The sequence below is a fragment of the Athene noctua genome, chromosome 20 (genome assembly GCF_965140245.1).
Source record: "Athene noctua chromosome 20, bAthNoc1.hap1.1, whole genome shotgun sequence".
In the NCBI taxonomy this organism is placed as follows: domain Eukaryota; kingdom Metazoa; phylum Chordata; class Aves; order Strigiformes; family Strigidae; genus Athene; species Athene noctua.
The window spans coordinates 2962807-2984118 of record NC_134056.1 but is presented as its reverse complement, the minus strand read 5'-3'; the positions used below and the strand labels follow the sequence as shown (position 1 = coordinate 2984118).

General features: G+C 45.1%; 1 protein-coding gene across 2 annotated transcripts; it reads left to right on the top strand.

Moving 5' to 3' along the window:
- The first annotated feature begins 1356 nt into the window (after positions 1–1356).
- UBAC1 (UBA domain containing 1) lies at positions 1357–21030 on the top strand. Of its 2 annotated transcripts, none has more exons than XM_074923321.1 (10): positions 1357–1759; positions 7703–7823; positions 10465–10538; positions 11791–11898; positions 12912–13029; positions 13736–13844; positions 15294–15525; positions 16625–16711; positions 17624–17762; positions 20303–21030. In XM_074923321.1, exons 1-10 carry the CDS (start codon positions 1622–1624, stop codon positions 20416–20418), a joined length of 1242 nt encoding a protein of 413 aa, XP_074779422.1. In that variant the 5' UTR covers positions 1357–1621; the 3' UTR covers positions 20419–21030. The 2 variants fall into 2 exon arrangements, with proteins under 2 accessions (XP_074779422.1, XP_074779424.1); XM_074923323.1 differs by having other exon boundaries at positions 1358–1759; positions 12927–13029.
- The last annotated feature ends 282 nt before the right edge of the window (positions 21031–21312 follow it).

Genomic DNA, 21312 nt, shown 5'->3' with positions numbered 1-21312 from the left:
TCTCCCGTTTGTACCCTGGGAGTTGCTGGCCCAACACGGTCTAAGTGTAAACACCCCCAGAGATGTACTCCTGGGGTGGGGCTTCAGCAAGTACCTACTGCTTTTGATAACCCAAAACTAGATCTGCTTTTTGATGGGATCGAATTTTGCCTCTCCGGAGCTCTCAGCTCCTTCTCACATAACACTTTATTGCCTTTATTGTCTCTGGGTCTGCTAATCCTGTCTGGATTTATTTCTTCCAGAGAGCTTTAGCTGCCGTTCAACCAACTCCAGACCGTGTGTAACATGAATATTACAGCGTTCGCTCTCTGAGATGAAATGATGAAGTATTCCTCCTATTTTCTAGACAAGTACAGCTCCATTTAATACATACATAAAAATCCAGCAGCTATAGCTGCAGCACTTTTTTTTTTTTTTTTTATTCCAAGCTCCCGTTAACAGTGTGTTTAACACCAAAAACCCCCACAGCCTGTCAGGCTGCAGGTGACAATCTGCCAAAGCATGTTGTGTACAAAGCGTGCGACCAGCGTTTTACTGTGGATTAGTCTCAGATATCACATGTTCCCCGGGAAATGAACCGCCGCACCCTGCAGCACCCTCGGGCAGGCTGCGCCGGGCCCAGACGGGCAGGTCTGGACAGACAGACAGGCTCCGGACAGACAGGCCAGACCCATCGCCTGGCAGCGGCCGCTCTGCCGTTCCCCCGCTCGGGACGATCCCGAGGGCGGCTTCACCCTCTTTCTGTCCCCAGGCACCGCCACCCGCCGGGGCTGGGCCCGCGCCCCCGGCGGCAGCCCCGGCGCCGCAGCCGGGCCCCGCCGGCAGCTCGCGGTCCCCCTCTAACGGCGGACGGGAGAACGCCGCGTCCCGCCGGCCGGCCCGTGCCGCTCGGGCGCGGAGGGCAGGCTCCCGCCGCGCCTCCCGGTGTCCCCCGCGGGTGTCCCCGGGGCACCCCGCTCCCCCAGCGCGGCCCGGCCCGGCGGCAGCGGCCGGGCGAGGCCTCAGCGCCCCAGACTACAACTCCCAGCATGCACCGGGGGATGACTACACTTCCCACAGTGCCCCGGGGCGGAGGGAGAGGCTGCCAGTCCCACAATGCACTGGGAAAACACTTTTTTAAAATAAATATTTTGTATTTGTTTCAGGCAGAGCCGCCCCGCCCGCCGCGGAGCCGTTAATAAACATTTAAAAACCCTCCCCTGCGCCCTCGGGGTACACCCCCCCCCCCGCCCGCAGCCGTCGCGGCCTTCATTTCCGGCGCAGCCATGGCGCCGCGGTAGCAAACCACACCTCCCAGCATGCACCGCGGACACCACGCCCTTCCGGTTCCTGCCGCCGCGGGAGCGCCCCCGTCCCCCTCGGAGGGACGGCCGGGCCGAGGCGGTGCCGGCAGCGGCGGCGGGGCCGGGGCAGCGCGGCGGGCGGGGCAGCGCCGCCGGGGCCCCCACCGAGCTTCCCCTTGTTCTAGCGCGGCCCGGCCGGGCTCGCCGCTCCCCTCGGGCCTGGCGGGGTCACCTTCATGGGCGGGCGGTAGCGCGGGGCCCGGCGCACGGTGGTGCCCGGGGCCTGGTGAGGCGTCGCCGGGACAGAGCGGGGGCCGGAGGCGGCGGGGCCCGGGGCGATGTTCGTGCAGGAGGAGAAGATCTTCGCGGGGAAGGTGCTGAGGCTCCATGTGTGCACCATGGAGGGCGCCGAGTGGCTGGAGGAAGTCCCCGAGGACACCACGGTGGAGAAGCTGAAGGAGCGATGCCTGAAGCACGTAAGGAGCGGTGTCCGGTCCCGTCCCCTGAGGCTGTTGCCTACCCCGGCGGGCTGCCCGGGCTGCCCAGTGTCCCTGGGAAACCCTCGGGTGTGGTGGGTCGTGCAGTGCGCGGGGAGGGAGCGGTGAGCCCGGGCCGGGTGCGAGGCGGAGATAGCGCCGAAATCTCGGCGTTTTCTCTGATACGCGCCGTGGTCCGGGCTGCGTCTGAAAATCATGGTCGAGGGGAAGGGCAGGCAAGTCCCCGTGTGAAGAAAACAGATTTTTCCTGCGCTTTGTAAATATCTTTTTTTTTAAAAAAAAAAAAAAAAGTAAACAGGTGTTTCTGTGTTCTGGTTTCCTGCTTTACCGTGTATAGCACACCCACCCCACCCCCCTCCCCGTTGTGCGAAACTGTGCCATATAGAAATAAAACGTCTATTTCAAGAGAGAAGGAGGATTTGGGAGGAAGTTACTTTGCAGCCTTTAGTTACAGAATTTGGTGTGTGTTTTGGGGTAGTGCTAGAGATCACCAGCTCCTGCGTGTGCTTTATGAACCAGTGGCTATCCGTTGCAGGAGTCTGGTGAACTGGTTTCTGATGATTTCTCCTTAGAAATTACAGCCTGGTTTGTTTCTTTTCTCTGTTTAAGAGCAATTAAGGAAAGTAGTGACTATGGAGGACAACTTCCCTTTTCTGAAAAAGTCTTTGTATGGCCTTACCCTGTGTTGGCACTGTAGCTAGTTGGATTTTCATAGGGAGATAATAGACTCTTCTAATGCTCTCACAGTGCTCTAAGCAGTAAGGTATTAATGGATGTGTCCAAAGGGTAAATTACTAATCATTGCCTGTGAGAGAAAACGTGTAAAAATACAGTCATAGTCTGTAGACGTTGAGCTGGAAAACACAGGCTCTTTGTACTCACATGTTCAGTTACCACTGATGTGTTCATGGGTGTTAAATGTTAAAACCAGTGGTTACAAAACTATTGGACCGAATTTTGAAGATCTGCCATGACAGCGTCTTACTTTAAAGCAAAAACATGATTGACAACAACAGCGTGTAAGGTTGTGACCCATGACTAGGGCTGTCCTAAAATCTGTCATTCCGGAACCAACACAATGTAGTCTGGCAGCTTGAGTCATAACCTGCTGAATTTCTTGCTGAGGGCTTTGCTGAGAGATGTGTAACTTCTGAGTGGTAAAAGCAAGAGCCTCTACTCCCGTCTCTGGGAGCACAACTTACCAAACCACATTTAATAGTCTTGTTTTGTCTTCAAAGTCTTGCAAAGACTTCTTTTTTTTTTTTTTTTTTTTTGTAAAACACACTTGCAGTAGGAGAACATACCTGTAATATGTAATTACTTAACCCCCATTTGAAGGGTGAAAGGTTTTATTTTCTGAATGAGCATGCTGTGAAGGTGACCAGCAGCCCAAGTGCCCTCTGCCTTGGGCGCCTGCCACTTGTTTGCTTTCAGCTAGAAGCCCTGGAAACTACAGGTCACAGCACATGCTGTTTTTCTTGTCATGTTGTCTTCGTAAGTGCTTTTTGATTTAGGGATGAGAAGGGCTGCACTAGGGTTTGCTTTGCCTGAGGTAGGTGGGAACCTTCTTGAGGGAAAACAGGGTGCTGGAAGCTGTAGGGTTCAGGGCCCCCCACACTGTTAAGTTCCTGGAAGAAGCTTAGTGCTCCCCTCTTGTCCCTCTTCAGCGCAGCTGAGTGATTAAGCAGGAGAGTGGTGCAAAGACTGCCAAAACAGGGTGGGGTAATGATTACATGCATATGTGCAGAGCTGAAAGGCCTTTAATTATCAGGAAGCTTAACTGAATAGATGCTTGCATTGCAGTGCAAGTCAGGGCAGAAGACAATTGATAACTTGGCATGATGTTTGATTTCTTTCTCTCTGCTGCTTTGTGCTAATGGTGTGGATTTGCATAACCATTATGGATAATATATAGTTTTATGGAGGGGAAAAATAGAAATGGAAAAATCATGACTCCTGATCAGGGATATGTTGCAATGAATCTTGATAGCACCTTGAGATAATTTATGCAGCCATCTCTTGTAAGATGCTGATTATTATGTTCCCTGCAGTCTTTCAAATCATTCTTTCAGGAAGCAGAGGAAGGTATTTCTAAGAGATTTAGACTAGGAAGGTGGCCAGTTTCCCTCTGTAACACTGAAATGATTGCTGATCTCAGAAGTGTCACTCTTGATGTCTTCCACCCCACTCCCCGAATTTTATGTTTTGGGGTGTTTTTTGTTACTGTTTGGGGGGAAAAAAAAGGCAAAACCCCCCTCCCACTAGTTTTATCTCTTGACCTCTAGTGATGATTGTTGTTAAACTGCTGACTTTAGTAATGCTGTCCGTGTAGTCTGTGAACAAATACCTAATAATAAGCCGTTTCCCTTCCTAGTTATTTTTTAACTCAAGTTCCACCATCAAAGTGTTCTCTTGGAACAGCCACTTGTCCCTGTGCAGGTCCCCACCACGTCAGTGGCAGCAGGCCCTGAGCTCTCCTGGGGTTTCCTTAAAAAGCAACTGTTCATTTCGGAAAACAGAATTGAAAAGTGTCAGCTTAACTGCAGAAACTCAAGCTTAACTTAAAATTATTTTTTTTTTTTATGATCCATAATTCTTGACTGTAAGTAAGCATTGACAGTCCCAAGTACAGCACGGCATCAGTGGTGCTGTAGACAGTTCTGGTTCTGATACTCGAATCACAAGAGACCCGTTGCTTCTTGCTGAGACTCAGCACTATTTCTGAAATACTGCTGTAAATTGTGGTCACGCATTCGTTATGCACAAATGTGGGCTCTACCTGTAACTTTTCCTGGCAGGTGGGAAGAGCTTTTAATGCTTCTGTTCCCCTTTTTCTTAAGCTGCCTCAGTGATGACTCGCCTGGGCTTTAAAGCCTGGTAAGAGCAGAGATGGGAGGTGCTAGTTCTCAAAGATAAGGTAGGTTCATGCCCCTGGGCATTTTTGGGATACTTTGTGAGGGATGCAAATGGTTTAAACCACCCAAGCTTAGTAGTAGGGAGTGTCAGTACGATTTTCAAATGTTTCTGTTAATAAAAGCAAACAAAAAATGCTTTTTCTCATTTTAAAAACAAACAAAGCCTTGTGGTTTATCAGGATTCCAAGCTTTGCGAATAGCATTTGGCATCACCAGGGCTTACAATTTCAGCAGTTGCTCAGGTACCTGTGAACAAGGATTTCTCACCTGCCTGGCAAAGCAGCCTGCCGTAAACTCCAGCGTTAAAAAGAAATGCAAATATTTACACTGGAAGCGGAATGATGAACCAGCAGATCCTCTCCTTGCAATCCTTTTGTATGAAAAGATGAGAGGTCTGGTCCTCCCCAGCACGCTGCACCTCTGATTGCTGGGGGAACAGTGCTTGTTAACCCAGCTGGGCCCTGGGGCAGCAAGGTGCACCCCAATTTCTCTGCTTCAGGGTCCACCCTGATGTCTTGACTTCTTTTCACTTGTGTGACAGATGCTCCCTCTGCACTGTGCCGGGAATTCCTCTCCTCTTCACTACTCTTCCTGTGGACTAGCAGTGCTGTTCTCTCTCTGGGCAGTTACGCTTTAAAGTACTGTATTTAATCCAAAATCTACTGTATTTTGGCAGGTACGGTTCTCCTGAAGCAAGATTCCACAGTGAGATCTGATGATTAGTGGTGGTGGTTCCTGGGGGGCTGTTGAGAGCTAGTGGAGACATTGCCTGTTATGACCTTTTTTACTTCCAGGCCATGTTAAAATGTTAAGATAAGTATTTCACGAAGTAGTCTCTTTGATATAGGCACTGTCCATATATGCCTTGTTATTCTATGCAGTTGTTAATAAAGTGGTTAGAGGAACAGGAAATAAGAACAGGTGTCCATAGGAATTTTCTTTTAAAACAGCAACGTTTTTTTTCACTTATACCTTCACCTTAGTAGTATAGTACTAGTATACTTATTTTCACTTTGCTAGTACACTTACGAATATTATGATTGCACACCCACACCCCCCTTTATATGCACCAGGGGAAAAAAAAGGATAATAGGTCCCATCCCACCCCAGACATGCACCTCCCAGCTCCCATTTTCAAGTTCTTCCTGTTGGGGTCTGACTCTCCAGATCTCTAACAGGAACATTTTGAGCTTGTGTGCAGAAGAGATGTTCCACTGATGTACTCTCATGCATTTTGGGTAACTTCTCAGATCAATTACAGGAGGTACTCCCAGCTGCTTCTAGGCTGTAATGTGTTCTTTGGCTTCCGTTCAGCAGTTAATATGCTGAAGGATTAGTAAGAAGCTACTGTTATACAAAGCAGGACTCAAACATTCTAGCCTCGGTTTTACTGAGGCATCACAGCTGTGCAGCAGTTCAGATGAGGAGCTGAAGATCTGGGTTGAAAACAAGTGCACTGTGTTTAGAAAAAGAGCAGGTAGCTGAGTTGCAGTCACAACAGAAAAGGTGATGAGGGACTAAAAGGATTCCTTTGAAGGAGGCTGGTGATCGTATGATGAACAGGACTAAGTGCTACATCAAAGTGAAGCGCTGATTACAGTGAGGGTTCTGGAAATGGCTCTGTTAGGTGAAGGGTGAACACACTCCTCTGCAGGCACGGCAACAGTGGCTTGGCAGAAACATGTACTGAAAGAAATGTCATTAAAAGCTGTTTCTGAGCAGAGCAGGTGAGGTCAGTATTAAGCGTCCTATTTCGTGGCGAGAACAGCAGCATCAATTTCATGGCTTTGGTAGGCTGTTATTTTTAATTTTGCCTTTCTGGAATTGCAACCACTGTGCTTTCTTTCTCCACTCAAACAAATTAGAAGCCTCTAGATGCACTGATGTAATGTTCTTGAAATCTATCACAGGGCATCTGGGAGCCACTCTGGTGCGAAGATGAGTCAGCCCGTGGCCCGTGTGTGCGCACGCTGGGGTTTTTTTTCAGGATTTGATCTTGATTTTCTAGTGAATTAATTGACACAGAATTTAAAATTGTAATAAGGAATTGAGCCCAACATTTATATAGGAACAAATTTACTGTATGCTGCCTGCGAAGAAGAGTTGTGAATGTAACTCTTGCTCAGCACTTTCAGCAGGAATGCAGGTTAGGACTTCAGCAGCCAAATCTGTTGATTACAGCTTGAAACAAGGTGCAGAAACTGCAGTTTTCTTCCCAGTTTAAGGTCAAGCATACCAAAATCACTGCTGGCAGTTTCTTGTTTAGTCTAACAGTGTGTGTAAATAATAATTATTAGATGTAGCAGAGAGTTTCACCTCTACTTTGACACCAGTTACAAATGAAAAACATACTGCATTATTTTATCCTTCCCTTCTGCAAAAACACTGGATGCTCTTTGTAGATCTGTGTTCTTAATTCATGATACTAGTTGCTGCCCCCAGACTTCTCACTGGGTGACCTCAGTGATCTGTTGCAGAATTGACCTTGCTGTGGGTCCTAGAGCATCCTTGCTTTGCTCCAAATCTCCGTAGGCCTGAGTATAGGACCAAGCACTCAGAATTAAGTAGGACAGAGATGTACAGTACTGCAAAAGTATAAATCCACTCACATAGGTTGGTGCCCTTGAAGGGCTCGTTTGGAGTGCTTGGGCTGTAACACTGGGTCTTTGAAAGTGGATGTTTAAAGAAGTGTTTTAGATATTGAGGAAGGGAGGGTAGAATCCTTCCTTTTTTTTTTTTTTTATTATTCTTCCCAGCCAGGAGCTTGGATATGCGGGTAGAAACCTACCACAGTCAGCACTGTTACAGCACAAATCAAGCCTCAGTTTTTTAATAAAACACATTCTGTGCATTGGCCTCTAGCATATTGTGCTGTTACTGAAGCTATTAAGCAGATTGTAAATGATGGCACAGTTTGTGTGTGGAGCACCTTAAGTGCAAAATGCAGTGATTCATGCAGTAGGCTTATTTCTGTCGTCTGATCTTCAATATTTATTATATTCTGCAGTGTGTACCTGGGAGCTTGGAGGATCCAAAAACTGTGACACATCATAAGTTGATACATGCTACTTCTGAGAAGGTGCTGACAGACACAAAAACAGTGTTGGAGGAAAACATTCAAGATAGAGGTAAGATTGTCTGGGTTTTAATCCTATCAGCCTGGCAATTTAAGATTGTGTTTAACTCTTTGGCAAGTTCCAAGCAGTGATCTTTTTAATATCTACTCTCTGCTTTGATATAGGAAGCTAGTAAGGTGGCAGAAAAGGAAGAGGAAAACGACTTTTTTTTTTTTTCCCTTTAGAGAAGGCACTTTGAGTGGTTTGCTTTTCTTCCCTCTTCCTTTTAAGAGTTGAAAAGGAATCAGGAGTGTTCATTAAGTGAATAAATTAAACAGATTGTTTTTGTCTCCCTTTAAAGGATTTTTTTTCAGCCTCCAGCGCATCATTTATCCTTCAAAATGATTCAGAAATAGTTATCATGGCTGAGTATTCCAGTGCTTTTGGGGGATTTCTTGAGATCTGCAGGTCAAGCAGAAGAATGGTTGCTCAAGTGTATCCGAGTGTCTGCAGTTTAGATCTCATTCTGTCCTCTGCAAACGCAGGTCAGAATCCATCAGGCTCCAGTATCACCGACTGCACTGGGGTGTGTCAGGTACTGGGATTTAAACCTGACTGTCAGCCAGGCACCACACAACCACTCGCTCATCCTCCCCTGCCCCAGGGGGTGGGGGACAGAAGTGGAGAGGTAAAGGCAAGGAGACTTGTAGGTTGAGATGAAAAGAATTTAATAATGGAAATAATAATGATAATAGTAATAATAGAATATACAGACAAGTGATGCACAATGCATTTGCTCATCAGCTGCTGACTGATGCCCAGCTCATTCCCAGCTGGTGATCCTGGAGGAGGGAAAATCCTAAAACCACAATCCTGGAAGAACGAGGGCTTCCCAGCCAAGCCTCCTCTATACACTGAGCATGACGTTACATGATATGGAATATCTCATTGGCCCATTTGGGTTTGTTGCTCTGGCTGTGCTCTCTCCCAGCTTCTTGTTTACCTGCACAGATGGGAGGTTGAAAAGTCCTTGATTTCTTAGCATTGACTAAAAATATGAGTGTATTACCAACATTTTTCTCATACCAAATCCCACACTGAATCCAAAGCACAGCACTGTTCTAGGTACTAAGAAGAAAGATTAGCTCTATCCCAGCTGAAACCAGGACAGGTATATATTTGCTCCTGGAGTTTAAAAGTGTAAAGGATTACTGTGAAACAAAAGATCTGAAGATGGGAATTTGAGTCAGTTTTTACTAGATAGCTTAAGCTAATGGCCCCTTCTGGAGATAAAGGGCAGTGGTGCAGAAAGTGAGAGAAGCAGGACTGCTGTAGACTGAAATAGTGTCTGAACCAGAAATTCAGCAGGAGTGGAGTTCCTGGGTTTTTGCCTGAGTTCATGCAGGCTGGAGAACTGCCGCTGTGAGCACGAGTGCTTTGGTGTCTCTTCCAAGGCAGTGTCACCTATCACCTTTAGAGCTGAACAGGAGCTGAGAAGTGCTATCTTAAGCAAAGGCAAGGGACAGCATTTTTGCTGATTGGTGGTGTATTATTTCTAGGCGAGGTGCCGGCTCCTGCAGAGTTTTGAATTGCAGTTTGCAGCAGCTAAGCAGTATTAACTCTGTAGCCATAGCGAGCTGTCGTGTGAATGCCTCTTCGCCCCTTTTCCCTCTGCAGCGTGCTCTCTCCCGTGTGCCTCGCTTGTCAGGGCAGACAAGATTGCAGCCAACAGCTGATTGCTGCCGGCTGACTGCACAGGGCAGCCAAGAGTCAGCATGTGGATCCTTTCACTGATCAGCTGGACAAATGAGGGTTAACAGCCTTCCCCAGCTGCTGCCCTTGGCTGTTTCGTGCTGAGCCAGACCAGAGAAACTTGTTGTGCTGTGTTTGCTTTTGACCTGCTTTGTACAATGGACTCAAACCTTCGTGGTGGGCTCTAGGTGGCTGGAGGGCTGCAGATGCTGCACGGGCCCCTTCCGGGCGCTGAGCGGTGTGTCTGTGTCTGTCCACCCTTGGAAGGTATGCTAGAAACTTGTAAAACATCATGTGATCTATAGAAAATGGATCCCTTGTAAGGCGAAAGTATTAGTCTTGAATGCCCAAATCAAACCGGTGCCAGGTCATATGGGATATCAGGGACTGAAGACTTGTTTGCCCTCGAGACTCGCTACCAATGATGCAGCCCTGCTGTACATCATCAGTCCCTCTGCTGCTGCTCACACCCAAAGGTGAGCTGCAGCCTGCCACTGAAAGTTCTTCTTGAAGCTTGGCCCTTGCCTTGCTGCACTTGGAAGGCCCCAACTTAAACCAAAAACCATCCATGGCCTGTCTCTACTGCTTCATTCTCAGCAAAAGCACTGAAAGCGCTGATGCTTTTTTACCATGATGAGCCAATTGATGTACCGTTAATGTACAAGACATCTGGAGCCTGTAAAACCCCTTCTTTAATGGTGGTGTGTGAGGAGAACCAGCCAGTAACAGTCAGAGCATAACTAATAACAGACCATGTTTTGAATTCACTGTGTGCTCAGGAATTGCAAACATTGAAAGGGAGGGTGTAGCGCCAACCAGGTTTTAAAGTGTGAAAAAGATCTGATGCTACGGTGGAGTTAATACAAAATTCATCTCCGGGAAAAATTGGATTTGTGAAGTATCTTACAAGAGCTGTTCATACATTGCTTTCTAATGTGTTTCGGTATTGTTCTCTTTCTAGATGTCTTGCTTTTGGTAAAGAAGCGTGCACCACCTCCACTCCCCAAAATGGCAGACGTGTCAGCAGAGGAGAAAGTGAGTTTGAAAGACTTCTCAGTGTGGCTCTTTTGATGAGCTGACTGCTTTACTAAGGAGCTGCGGAAGGATTACTATGGTGGACTCGTTCTGTTCATAGAGGCAAATGCTGCCAGTTAAATTCTAGGGAAATTATTTCATATTTCTTCCAAACTTTGAGGAGGCTGATTTTTCCATTTTTAACTTTGATTGTGAGAACATTTGCCTTAAAATAAGGCGTGCAGATACACCCTGTGGAAGTGGTATAGATTTGATCTTTGAGCAAACATCTAATAACTGTATAAGCATTGAGCAAGTGCCTTGCTTTGTGTTTGAAAACCCCATAGAAATGTGTTGATTTGCTGGCAGGCTGCCTTCTGTCTCTATCTGTGTGTGGCTTGTCACCCTGTAACCAGGTCTCTAGAGCTGAAGTGTTGGCCCCCTACTATTCTTCTTTATTTTGTTTTATCGGAATGTAATTGTTACTGAGGGTCAGCAATACCCAGGATGACGCTTATGCATGAGTGGTACAGCAGGTGATGTTATCACATGAACACGTGGAGTGATGCTTGTGCTTGACATTGTGAATTTCTAGGTCTCTACTTCATCCTTGCACAGCTTTGTTTCTTCTTGCTTCTGTAGGCATTGGTGTATGTTTCTGTATCCCTTCCTGTAGGCACCAGTGTATGTGTCTCTCTCCAGCAGGGTCTTAAAGTCACTTAAAGAGCCTAAGTTATAAGACTGGGAAATATTTCTAGTTTGTGCCCTGCTGTTTTGTTTTTTTTTTTTTCCTGGACTGTAAGCATGTCCTGAAAAGCCAAGGCACCATATCTCTGCATGATACTTGCAAGCAGCGAGGCACGCAGTTAAGTGTTAGCCTGTGCACAGTATTGGTGCATCTCTTGCCAAACCAGGGGTTTGAAGAGAGCACGCTGAGAGCAGAATATGGTCCCAGGCACTGAGACCTCTGAGTCCTCTCCATGTTTGATAAATCACTTTTCTTCTTGATGCTGGAATTTCCCCTGCGTGTTTAGATAACAAATAGGTAGAAGGAATGGAAGTGGGGCAACCCAACAGGTCCAGTTTTGCTCTATAACTGCAAAATGATACTGGTGCTATTAATCCACTGCTAGACTGCTGTTTCTCTTAGTTGCAAGTTACAGAGCACTGCTTGGTGCCTTGGTGAAGAATGTGAAACTGCTCTCCGCTGTGCTGTGTTCTCTGTTCTGTGGATAATGGGTTATGAAACCTGATCATGTTTCCTATCCTGCAGAGGAAACAAGAGCAGAAAGCTCCTGATAAGGATGCTATTCTCAAAGCAACCGCAAATCTGCCCTCTCGCAATGTAGATCGCACTGTGGCCCATCACAACATGAGGGATGTAAGTATTAGATTTGACTTTAACTCGCACACTAACATGCAAATAGGCTTTTATCTTGTATAACCTTTTTGCTTACATACAAATGTGATTCTCTTTTGTTTATGAGAGAAATTCAGATGTATGTGATGTATATTAAAGTAGATAACTCAAGATTTAGACACAGGTCGTACTGTTTAGTGATAATAAAACACTCTGTTCTAAATCATGATTTAAAATTTGTCCATGGGAAAGCCTCAGTAAACATATGCAAGATCTAGCAAATGAGAAATACAGGGGGGTTACTTCTTCAGTCTTTGCAGAGTGGTGTGGGGTTTTTTTTCCTCTTCCATGGTTTTGAAAAGAGAAATTAAGCCTAAATTTTGACTTCAGTAATTGAACGCTGAGAGTCTGTAATGCTTCTGAGTGTGGGGACCTTCACCCCTCTGTACTAGTAGGGGTATGAAGCAGCTAATCTGCCTACATACTGCGTGCTGTCAGTGTGCCCTAGTGACCTGGAGGGGACAGCTACTGGTGTTTAAGCTGTTTAATGGCCAACATGACCTACTGAGCACAGCCTATTCAAAAACAAATGTCCAACAAAGGAATTTGTGATGCTTCAGTTTAGAAAGTAGCTTTGATCCATGTTGTTCAAATTTAGATTACCAGAAGGCAAATAGTAGACCAGGAATGCCACAAGTAGTGCTTGTGTGGAGATACTGTGACTGTTGTCTTAAAACACTTCTACAAGGTGGGAATTGAAGTGTTTCTGTGAAGCAATGAGTGTTCTTGAAGGTTGCACATCTTATGGTGGTACTGGGCAGCAGGCTGTGGTAGAAATAAAAGCCAAGTAGCTTTTACTTACATGCAGCACTTCACAGGAAAGGCCCAGTGCTTCTTGAGAGACTAAGCCATGAAAATCAAGCCCTAATAAAGCAACCCTCTGTACAGGGGGCCAGCCTGCTGCTGAGATACTAACAATAGTTATATTAAGATTCAGTGATGTCTGGTAACTTCCTGTCTAAATGTTTTGACAGTTTCCTTTCTTGCAGTTCCAGACAGAGCTCCGGAAGATCTTAGTGTCTCTCATAGAAGTTGCACAGAAATTGCTAGCACTGAACCCAGATGCAGTTGAACTATTTAAGAAGGCAAATGGTATGAACACATCTTTATAGTTACTAGTTCAATCCTGGGAACTTGTTTGCTTCCATAGCAGAAGAGGGGGCTCGCAGAGTGAAGTCCGGATCTTGGTGTAATAACAAAGCAACTACAAACTTTGTGGCAAAGATTTTGCTTTATGGATGTAAATTGTATAAAACTTGTGAATTTATCAAAGTCCCTGTGGGATGGATGAGAAGTTCCATTTAAAAATAAAACCGTTAGTAGTGGAAAAATTGGAAAACTTTTGAGTTGTGCTTTAGGAATGGTAAAGAATAGTTGAACATGCACAAGGAGAGAGTAAAATGAGGAGAAAGTGCAGCTGTTGGTTCAGTTTGTGGGGAATGCCCTTGAGATCTGCTATGACCAGATCCAACTGACTTTCTAGAGAAATGATAATTAGATCTTCAGGGAATCTCCTGTATATTCACTTATGTGGAAGTACCACGGTCATGTGAAAGTTAGCTGTCTTTTGAGATCTTGAACACATCTGGACAAAGTCTTTGTCCTGGAAGAATCTATCTGAGCCGGACCAAGCTGAGTACAGCAAATTCAATGATGAGATAGCAAATTCGGGGCAGAAACAAAAGAAGGGATGGAAGAGAAGAATGGGGTTTGAACTTAACACATGCCATTCCATTGAGTGAGGGTTTTATTTTAGCTCAAAGTCAATCTGAACATTGTTTTGTTTGTGTATGTGTAGCCATGCTGGATGAGGATGAGGAAGACAGAGTGGATGAGATAGCTCTGCGACAGCTTACAGAAATGGGGTTTCCAGAAAGCAGAGCTGTCAAAGCCCTTCGATTAAATCAGTAAGTGTACTCAGCACACTGCCTGTAAATTACTTGATATGGTTAAAAAAAAAAAAAAAATTTGCATTTTTTTTTCTAAAGTCTCCTTATATGGGTCACCTAAAACTAGGTTGGAAAAAGCATTAACTGAAAGAACAGTGCTGCCTCAGGCAGCACGCAGGTGCGGATAGCACAGAGAAGGGGGAACAGTGCTGTACCTGCTCTGGAAAGAGCTGGTCTGTGGTTAATGAAGCTGCCAGGCTGGCACTGTTTCCAAGCGTTAAACTCACATTTTCGTCTGCTTTAGAACTCAGATTTTTGCAGAGAAAAAAAGCAAACCTAGCCCATCCACGTTGGTCTGTCCGCTGTAGAAAAATACTTCATGCTGATCTTTTAAAAACATGCCAGGAATATTATGAAGTCCAGATAGCAGCTGTAGGAAAATAGGAGGTAGTGTAGCTCTTCTCAGGCCATAAGAAGAATCAGCTGGACTGCCTCACTCCTGAGAGGGGTTTGTTAGGCCATTCTTGAAAATTTCTAGTGGTAAAGAATCCACAATATATTCCAGTCACTCTTTTCCATTATCTCCCTTGTGGCTCACAGACTTTTGCCCCTGATTTCCTCCATCTTTCATGTTGTAACTGAAAAGCCAAGCAGGCAAAGACTTTCCTTTCTACGAACATGTAATAATTCCCGTGTGTCAAAGGAAATTACATGTTCAGTGGCCCTAGTGTTGTCTTTGCTTCTCCCTCTGTATTTGTTGGGAAGAGATGTGTTGGGGCCCTCTCAAGATCCTTCGCTTGAGCGCTTATGCTGCGCAGCAAGTGACCGTGTTATGATCATGATGTTCCGTTCCCTTGGGCTGGCCTCTCCTTTGAGGGATCACAGATTTCTTCTGAAGTGAGTGGAGGAAGAACAGAGTGGTGCACATCCAAGTGCAATTCCCTGTGTTGAATTTTGCTCTTGCTCAAGGCACGTTGTGCACACATAATGTTTTTCGCTCTTTCTTTCTTGTGTTAATGGCATTCCTTGATCACTGGGTGGATGTCTGAGAGTTCTCCTTAAGAAGCAACAAAGCAGCTTGCATCTGAGATCTGGTTCCATGTAAATTTGGAACATGCTTTGTTTGCAGTTTTGTCAATCGTTGCAAGCAGTCAGTGGTTCTCTGTTGTGAAAGAAAGCAGATGATGTGGAGAATACGGTGACTCCCTCAGAAATGCCTTTTAAAATCTGGGTTGCAGCTGTCCAAGTTGGACTTCATTCCTCTTCCTGGCTTCAGAGAAGATTGCCGTGCCCTGAATGCACAGAGAATGGAGGTGCTCTGAGATTTGCTCAAACTTTATGGCTTTTCAGATACTAATTAACCTGCAAGTCAGTATACCACAGGACTAAATGTAAAGGCAGGTGCACAGTGCTGCTCCACAGACACCCGGAGTGTTTCTCATCCCCGTGTTTTAATTTGCTTTTCAGTATGTCGGTGACACAGGCCATGGAGTGGTTGATAGAACACGCAGATGACCCTGCAGTGGATGCTCCACTCCCTGGTCAGACTCCATCAGAAGCCACAGCTGAAGCTGGTGCATCCTCCGCCGAAGCAACTGCGGGTCCTAGTTCAGAAGCAGGTGGGGAAGAGGCCAAGGATGAGCTGACGGAAATATTCAAGAAGATCCGGAGGAAAAGAGAGTTCCGTCCAGACCCACGAGTACGTGCTGTTTATCTCCCTGTGTAACTGTTAGGATTGGAAGGGACTGCGTGGGCACCACGGAATCCAAATAAATGTTTAGTTAATAAATGAAGTGGGACATCTGGTTAGATGTACATTATGCTGGCATGGCAGGATTTTAGTGGAAGTCTTTAGGGACTGTTTAAATTCAGGTTGCTGAAAGGGATATTACCTAATTAATGCATAGCTGTCTCAGATGTATCTAAATTTCTGTTACTTCTGCACCTGAAAATTAACTGATGGGGCTGGAATGAACTGCCAGACTTCTGGTATTGCTTTTTAAGACTGCTGTCTAGGAAGGAAAGGTGGTAGGAAAGGGGTAGGTCCTTCTGTAGAAAAGGCCAGAAGAGCATAATTGTATTTAGGGGGCAAGGGAGAGTATCACCAGCAGATTTAAGTCTTGCAGCAACTGCAGAAGTTAGCTTTTTTTATCACAACACGGTATTAGCTGAAGTGGAAATGTGGTGTTATCACACTGTAAACTCACCAGGAGGTGCTCTTTAGAACCTAACACTTTGTTTTTACAGCTAGCTCTTCCTTGAGTTTTCGGTTAAAGGCTGCAAAGGTATTTGACCTGGCTACAGTTTCTGAATGATTAAACGTTCTCATAACAATATCTAGGTATGCTTGTCTAAATGCATAACACTCACTAGCAACATAATAAATCCGGGAAGTGAAATTAAATTGAGTGAATAGAACTACAAGTGCACGTGAAGCTTGATCTGGCAGCGAGATGTGAACAAAAGCTTCGTGATGTGGGAGAAGTTCTAAAATAAGGTGTTTCTGCCCTGCCCTTCTCCATTTTACCCCAGGTATGCTTGCTCTTTGCCTTGCACTCAGCTTTCAGTGTTGAGGATAGGAACCACCTTCACTCTTAAGATTTATTCTTTTTCCATAACAAAGACACTTTTGATACAGGGTATTTGGAAACTTTGTAGATAAGATTACTTAGTGGTCTAGAAATGGAAACTGTTTTTTTTACCCCACAAAAAGCTCCTGCACAGAAGGTGAAAGAATACGATTGTTCTCATTTCTGTTTTAAATGTTACATTTATTAAGCTGTGCAAATCTGATCTAGGCTGTCATTGCCCTGATGGAGATGGGATTTGATGAAAAAGAAGTGGTAGATGCACTCAGAGTAAACAACAACCAGCAAAATGCAGCCGTGAGTACAATGTCGTTTCTGTTCCTTATTGCTGTAATAGTCTGTTCAGCTGATTCTTTTAATTGTTAAATTGGTTGATGTTTTGATCTGTCATAAGGCCCAATTGTTACTGGAGATCAAATGAGCACTATATATTCTGTGCCTCTTTAAAACCTTTGTGTTTTAGTTGTGTATCTAATTTTAGACTTCTTAGAGGAACTCGGCATGGGTGAGGTTGAGGCTGATCTGCTTGGGGTAACATATGTGGATTTTCAAAAAGCTTGAGAGAAACTCCCTCACCAGAGTCTGCAGAGGAGATTATGCTGTCACGAGAAAGGAAAAGGTATTCCCAGTAACTGATTAAAGGGCAGGAATAAATGATCAAACAAGAGATTCAGGCCGTGCAGCGTGTGAATTACCATTCTGCAGCAAAGCATTCCACAGTTTATGGAATCAAAACATAGGAAGGTTTTCCAAGATTGATTAATCTCCTGCTAGTGGATGATACTGTAAGGCAAACGATGTGGACAAAGCTGACAGCCAAGGAATCTTCTCTTCTTAAGCATCCAGTGCTACTAACAGTGCTTCTAACAATGCTACTGTTAGAGGGGGAATATTGGGCTGGGTGGTACTTCAGGCTGCTGCATCATAACTGTGGTGATGGGGTTCCTTTGAGGCAGTGCATCTGTAGGATAACAAACATCTTCCCTGAGCTCTGAAATATCCAAAGTTGGTATAACTGAAATAAAAGTTGACTTCTGTGGGAGAAACACACAAACGAATAGTGATTTCATGTGAAAAGAAATGTATCGCTCGGTCTTTAACTGTGAGAGGAAAAGTATTTTTAACATGCCACATTGTCAAAACTTTGGTTCCATCGGAATGAAAGTGTCTCAAATCATGAAATCCATTGTGCCGGGTGATTTCTTTCAGTGTGAATGGCTGCTGGGAGACAGAAAGCCTTCTCCAGAGGACTTAGATAAAGGCATTGACACCAACAGCCCTCTCTTCCAAGCCATCTTAGAAAACCCAGTGGTACAGTTAGGGCTAACCAACCCTAAAACTCTACTAGGTAAGTCCTGCTTGTGTTCCTGAGATATATAGAGACGTAGATATATGTAAATATACACTGTCTCTATAGTTGCTAGCAAATAAGAGTAGGGACTGGATGATGCCAGCACACTTTGTGGGCTAGGTGCAGCTCTGTGCCCTTTTCCTCACCTTCAGCAGCTGTATTGTTTGTTTGCTTCATACTGCAACTCAGCTAAAGCCAGAGCAGAACTTGGGGCCGTCCCAGAAATGATACTAACTCCCCAGGCTACTGGATTACACTTGCTGAACTCAGAACTTTAATAGCTGTTGGCTGCAGTGCTTTTGTGGATTTAGGAGACCTTTTGTGTGCTCCTTTTGGCCGTGAGGGGAAAAATCAGGAATGTCTGTCTAGAACTCTGATTATTTCCCAGAAGAAACAAGGCTGTCTCCTGCTGTACAGTTTACCGTGTGTTGAGGCCTGATCACTGAGACAGAAGATAACTTGTGGAAGAATATCCAAACAAGAAGTCAGACCTAAGGCCTTGCCTAGCAAAGTTGAGATAACGTATGTGAAAATACACTTCCCCTTGCTTGGATTTCAGCTCCGTGGTAAAGTCTGTGTGCTCATGGTCAGAAAAGCTGCGAGCACAGCAAGTACCCAGCTGACGAGCCTGACACTGAAACACAAATCTCTGATGAATTGGTCTCTCTGCCACTGGAGGACGATACAGAAGAATGACATTGGCTCTGTGATGTATATAAAAAGTTTTGCCTTTAGTCTTTGGCTTCGAAATTTATTTGAAGCAGTGCTTTTAAATAAAGGGAGTACACGCAGCTCTTCCGAGAGCGCTTTTAAAAATACGACTTTAAATGTAATTAGGAGAGTTTGCAAGCCTTTAAATAATTCAAGAGAAGAACCTTCCCACTCTGATTTCTGAACAAATGGTTTCCTCATTTCAATGAGGGTTCCACACTGCAGCTCAGAATATAAATAGAAAATGAAATGCCATTATATGCACTTGTAAAGCTTGGATGAACATCAGAGAATATATTCCTAATGATACATCTGCAAGTTGCTTATGTCACAGATTTTAATAATGAATGCTTGCATTTAATTGGATACTTACAGAATGTTGTTAAATCTGTAGTTTTAAGCTTTTGAGTCTGTGTAAAAGAAAAAAAGTGGTGAAAGGTGAGAGCTGTGCTTTATTCTGGGCTTTTCTGTAGGCATGCTGCCTGACCTTGAGCGAGGTATTAATGATGAGCCTTTCAGAGGTGCTGGGTACTTACAGCTCCCACTAATGTCACTTGGAGCTTTGTACACTAACACTCCTGGGAGAATTAAGACATTGACCTTGGGCTGGTCTGCCAGACTCTTACAACACTGACATTTTGGTGACTTCTGATTAGGTCAGATGTGCAACTGCTTTTTTTGTCCCATTCCATAATGACTGCTCCACATGTCCAGTAGTCCAGCTCACTATCTGTCATAAGGCTTATAAATTATTGTCTGGATGGTTCTTCTGCCAGATTTGCAGCTTAGCTCTTGCAATAGCTGTCTGGTTCCTTCAGCATAAGTAGAAGGGTGAAAGCTAGCATATTTTTAAAAAGCATAACAAAATAACTAAGCTTATTGTAAAGATAGCTGTGAATAGAAACATAACATTGCTCTTGAATATTTGGATTGCTGTTACCGTTCAGAAATGGAGGTAATTGTCTGCAGGGATAGCTGTTCCCCTTCTGCCTGTGTCCAGGCAGGTGGAACCGGCTGCCCCCCTGACATCCTCAGGGTGGAGGAAGCCCGTGCTGCTCCCCTTCTGGCTCCAGGGGCCCCTCTGAAAATACAGCTCCGAGATTGGGGAGCTCAAGAGGCCACGCTTTTGCTGGTTCTGCTGCGAGTTCCTGGGTAGCCTCTGCAGGGAAATGGCAGAGGCTTCTTATTTCGCTGGCTTGGTTTTCTCTTCAGAGATGTTAGTGTAGCCGTAGGACATCCAGAGTGCAGCACAGCAAAGGTGACAGAGGCAAGGGGGTGACAGGGCTTCCTATGAACTGTCCTGGTTAAGTGTCAGGGCAGAAAAAGGTACTGGCACAGGTACTAGTCACTAAGGGCTGTAGGCTGGGCTATAGGAAAATCTCTGAGTTGAGGAGTCTCCCCATAGGAGTATTGGCAGGAATGACGCCGCTCTGAGATGGGATTTCATAAACGTGTGAACCACAGAGCGTGTTCCCTGCTACTGCGTGTAGCCGTTTCCTAAGGCTTTAGCTCTTCAAACCCACGTCCTTGAGGTTTTGTGAGATGGACTGTAATCCAGGCTGAGTATTTAATCAGCCTTCATCTGCCGTGAATTTAATGCTGAGGAATGGGGAAGGTGTAACAGCCTGTAACGTCCTGGGTTGTGGGGACTGAGGAGTGCGAACGGTAAATGCAGGATGCCTCTTCCCACCGGGTTTGGGTGATGCTTGCCCACTGCCTGGGGCTTGTAGCTATTTGTAACCATCCCGTTGCTGAGGCATCCCAAACGTTGAAACCTTTGCTGACGAAAGGACTAATTGAGTGTTGCAATTTCCATTTCTTGGCAGCCTTTGAGGATATGCTTGAAAACCCCTTGAACAGCACTCAGTGGATGAACGATCCAGAAACTGGGCCCGTCATGCTACAGATCTCTCGAATCTTCCAGACGCTGAACCGCACGTAGAGGGGAATGCCAGTCCACTGTGCCGCTTCCTACTGCCCCTCGCCTCACCTTCGCTCAACGGGGGGCTGCACGGATTGCTTGGGGAGGGGGGCGGATGGAAGGGGAGGCGGAAGGAGCCCCTCTGGGTCTCTCGCACAAGAGCTTCTGTAGTTACGGCCAGCTGAAGTTAATTGCCTTGTGGATTTAGTGTTAGTGGAAGAGGTTTGAAGACTTGTTTATGTTTTCAGCTATTAGGTTTAAAATAAAAATAGGAAAAGGTTTTGTGAAAACAAGAATCTGATTGTTGGAAAGAAAACTGATAATTGCTTGTTAAAAAGGCCTGTGACAGTAGTTTTCTAGCCAGTTTCGCTAGCATCTGGCTAGTGTTTACAAAAGGTCACTGACCACTAGCATAGGATATTAATCATCTCCATGCAGTATTAATTTATGGCTATATCAAATTACAAAATGCTTTTTTAAAAATTGATTCTTAAGAAACATTTTTTTAAAAAGTCCAAATATTGGGAGAGCAAGCACATTTCTATCCAAACTTGTTTATCTTACATTATAATTTAAACAGAATAATGGAGAGATGGAATGCTTTTAATAAATAGCATTACTTTTTCCTATTTATTTTCTGCGTTAGTGTGGTTGCAGTCCCCCAGTGGTTATAGGAGATTCTCTGTCAGCTAGGTTAAAGATGCAGTATCTCTTTCATGACAGAACTCACTACACCAAAACCTGGATTCTCAAGTAGGCTGCGGTTCCTACATCCATACTCTGCCATATCTTAGTGCAAGGAGGGATATATTCACTTAGTAGGGTTGGGGTTTTTTTTCCAGTTTTATGTGCACGGTTTTGGAAAGGGAGACTTGTGGGCTTTGACTTTTGTTTCGAACTGTTTACAAAACAGCT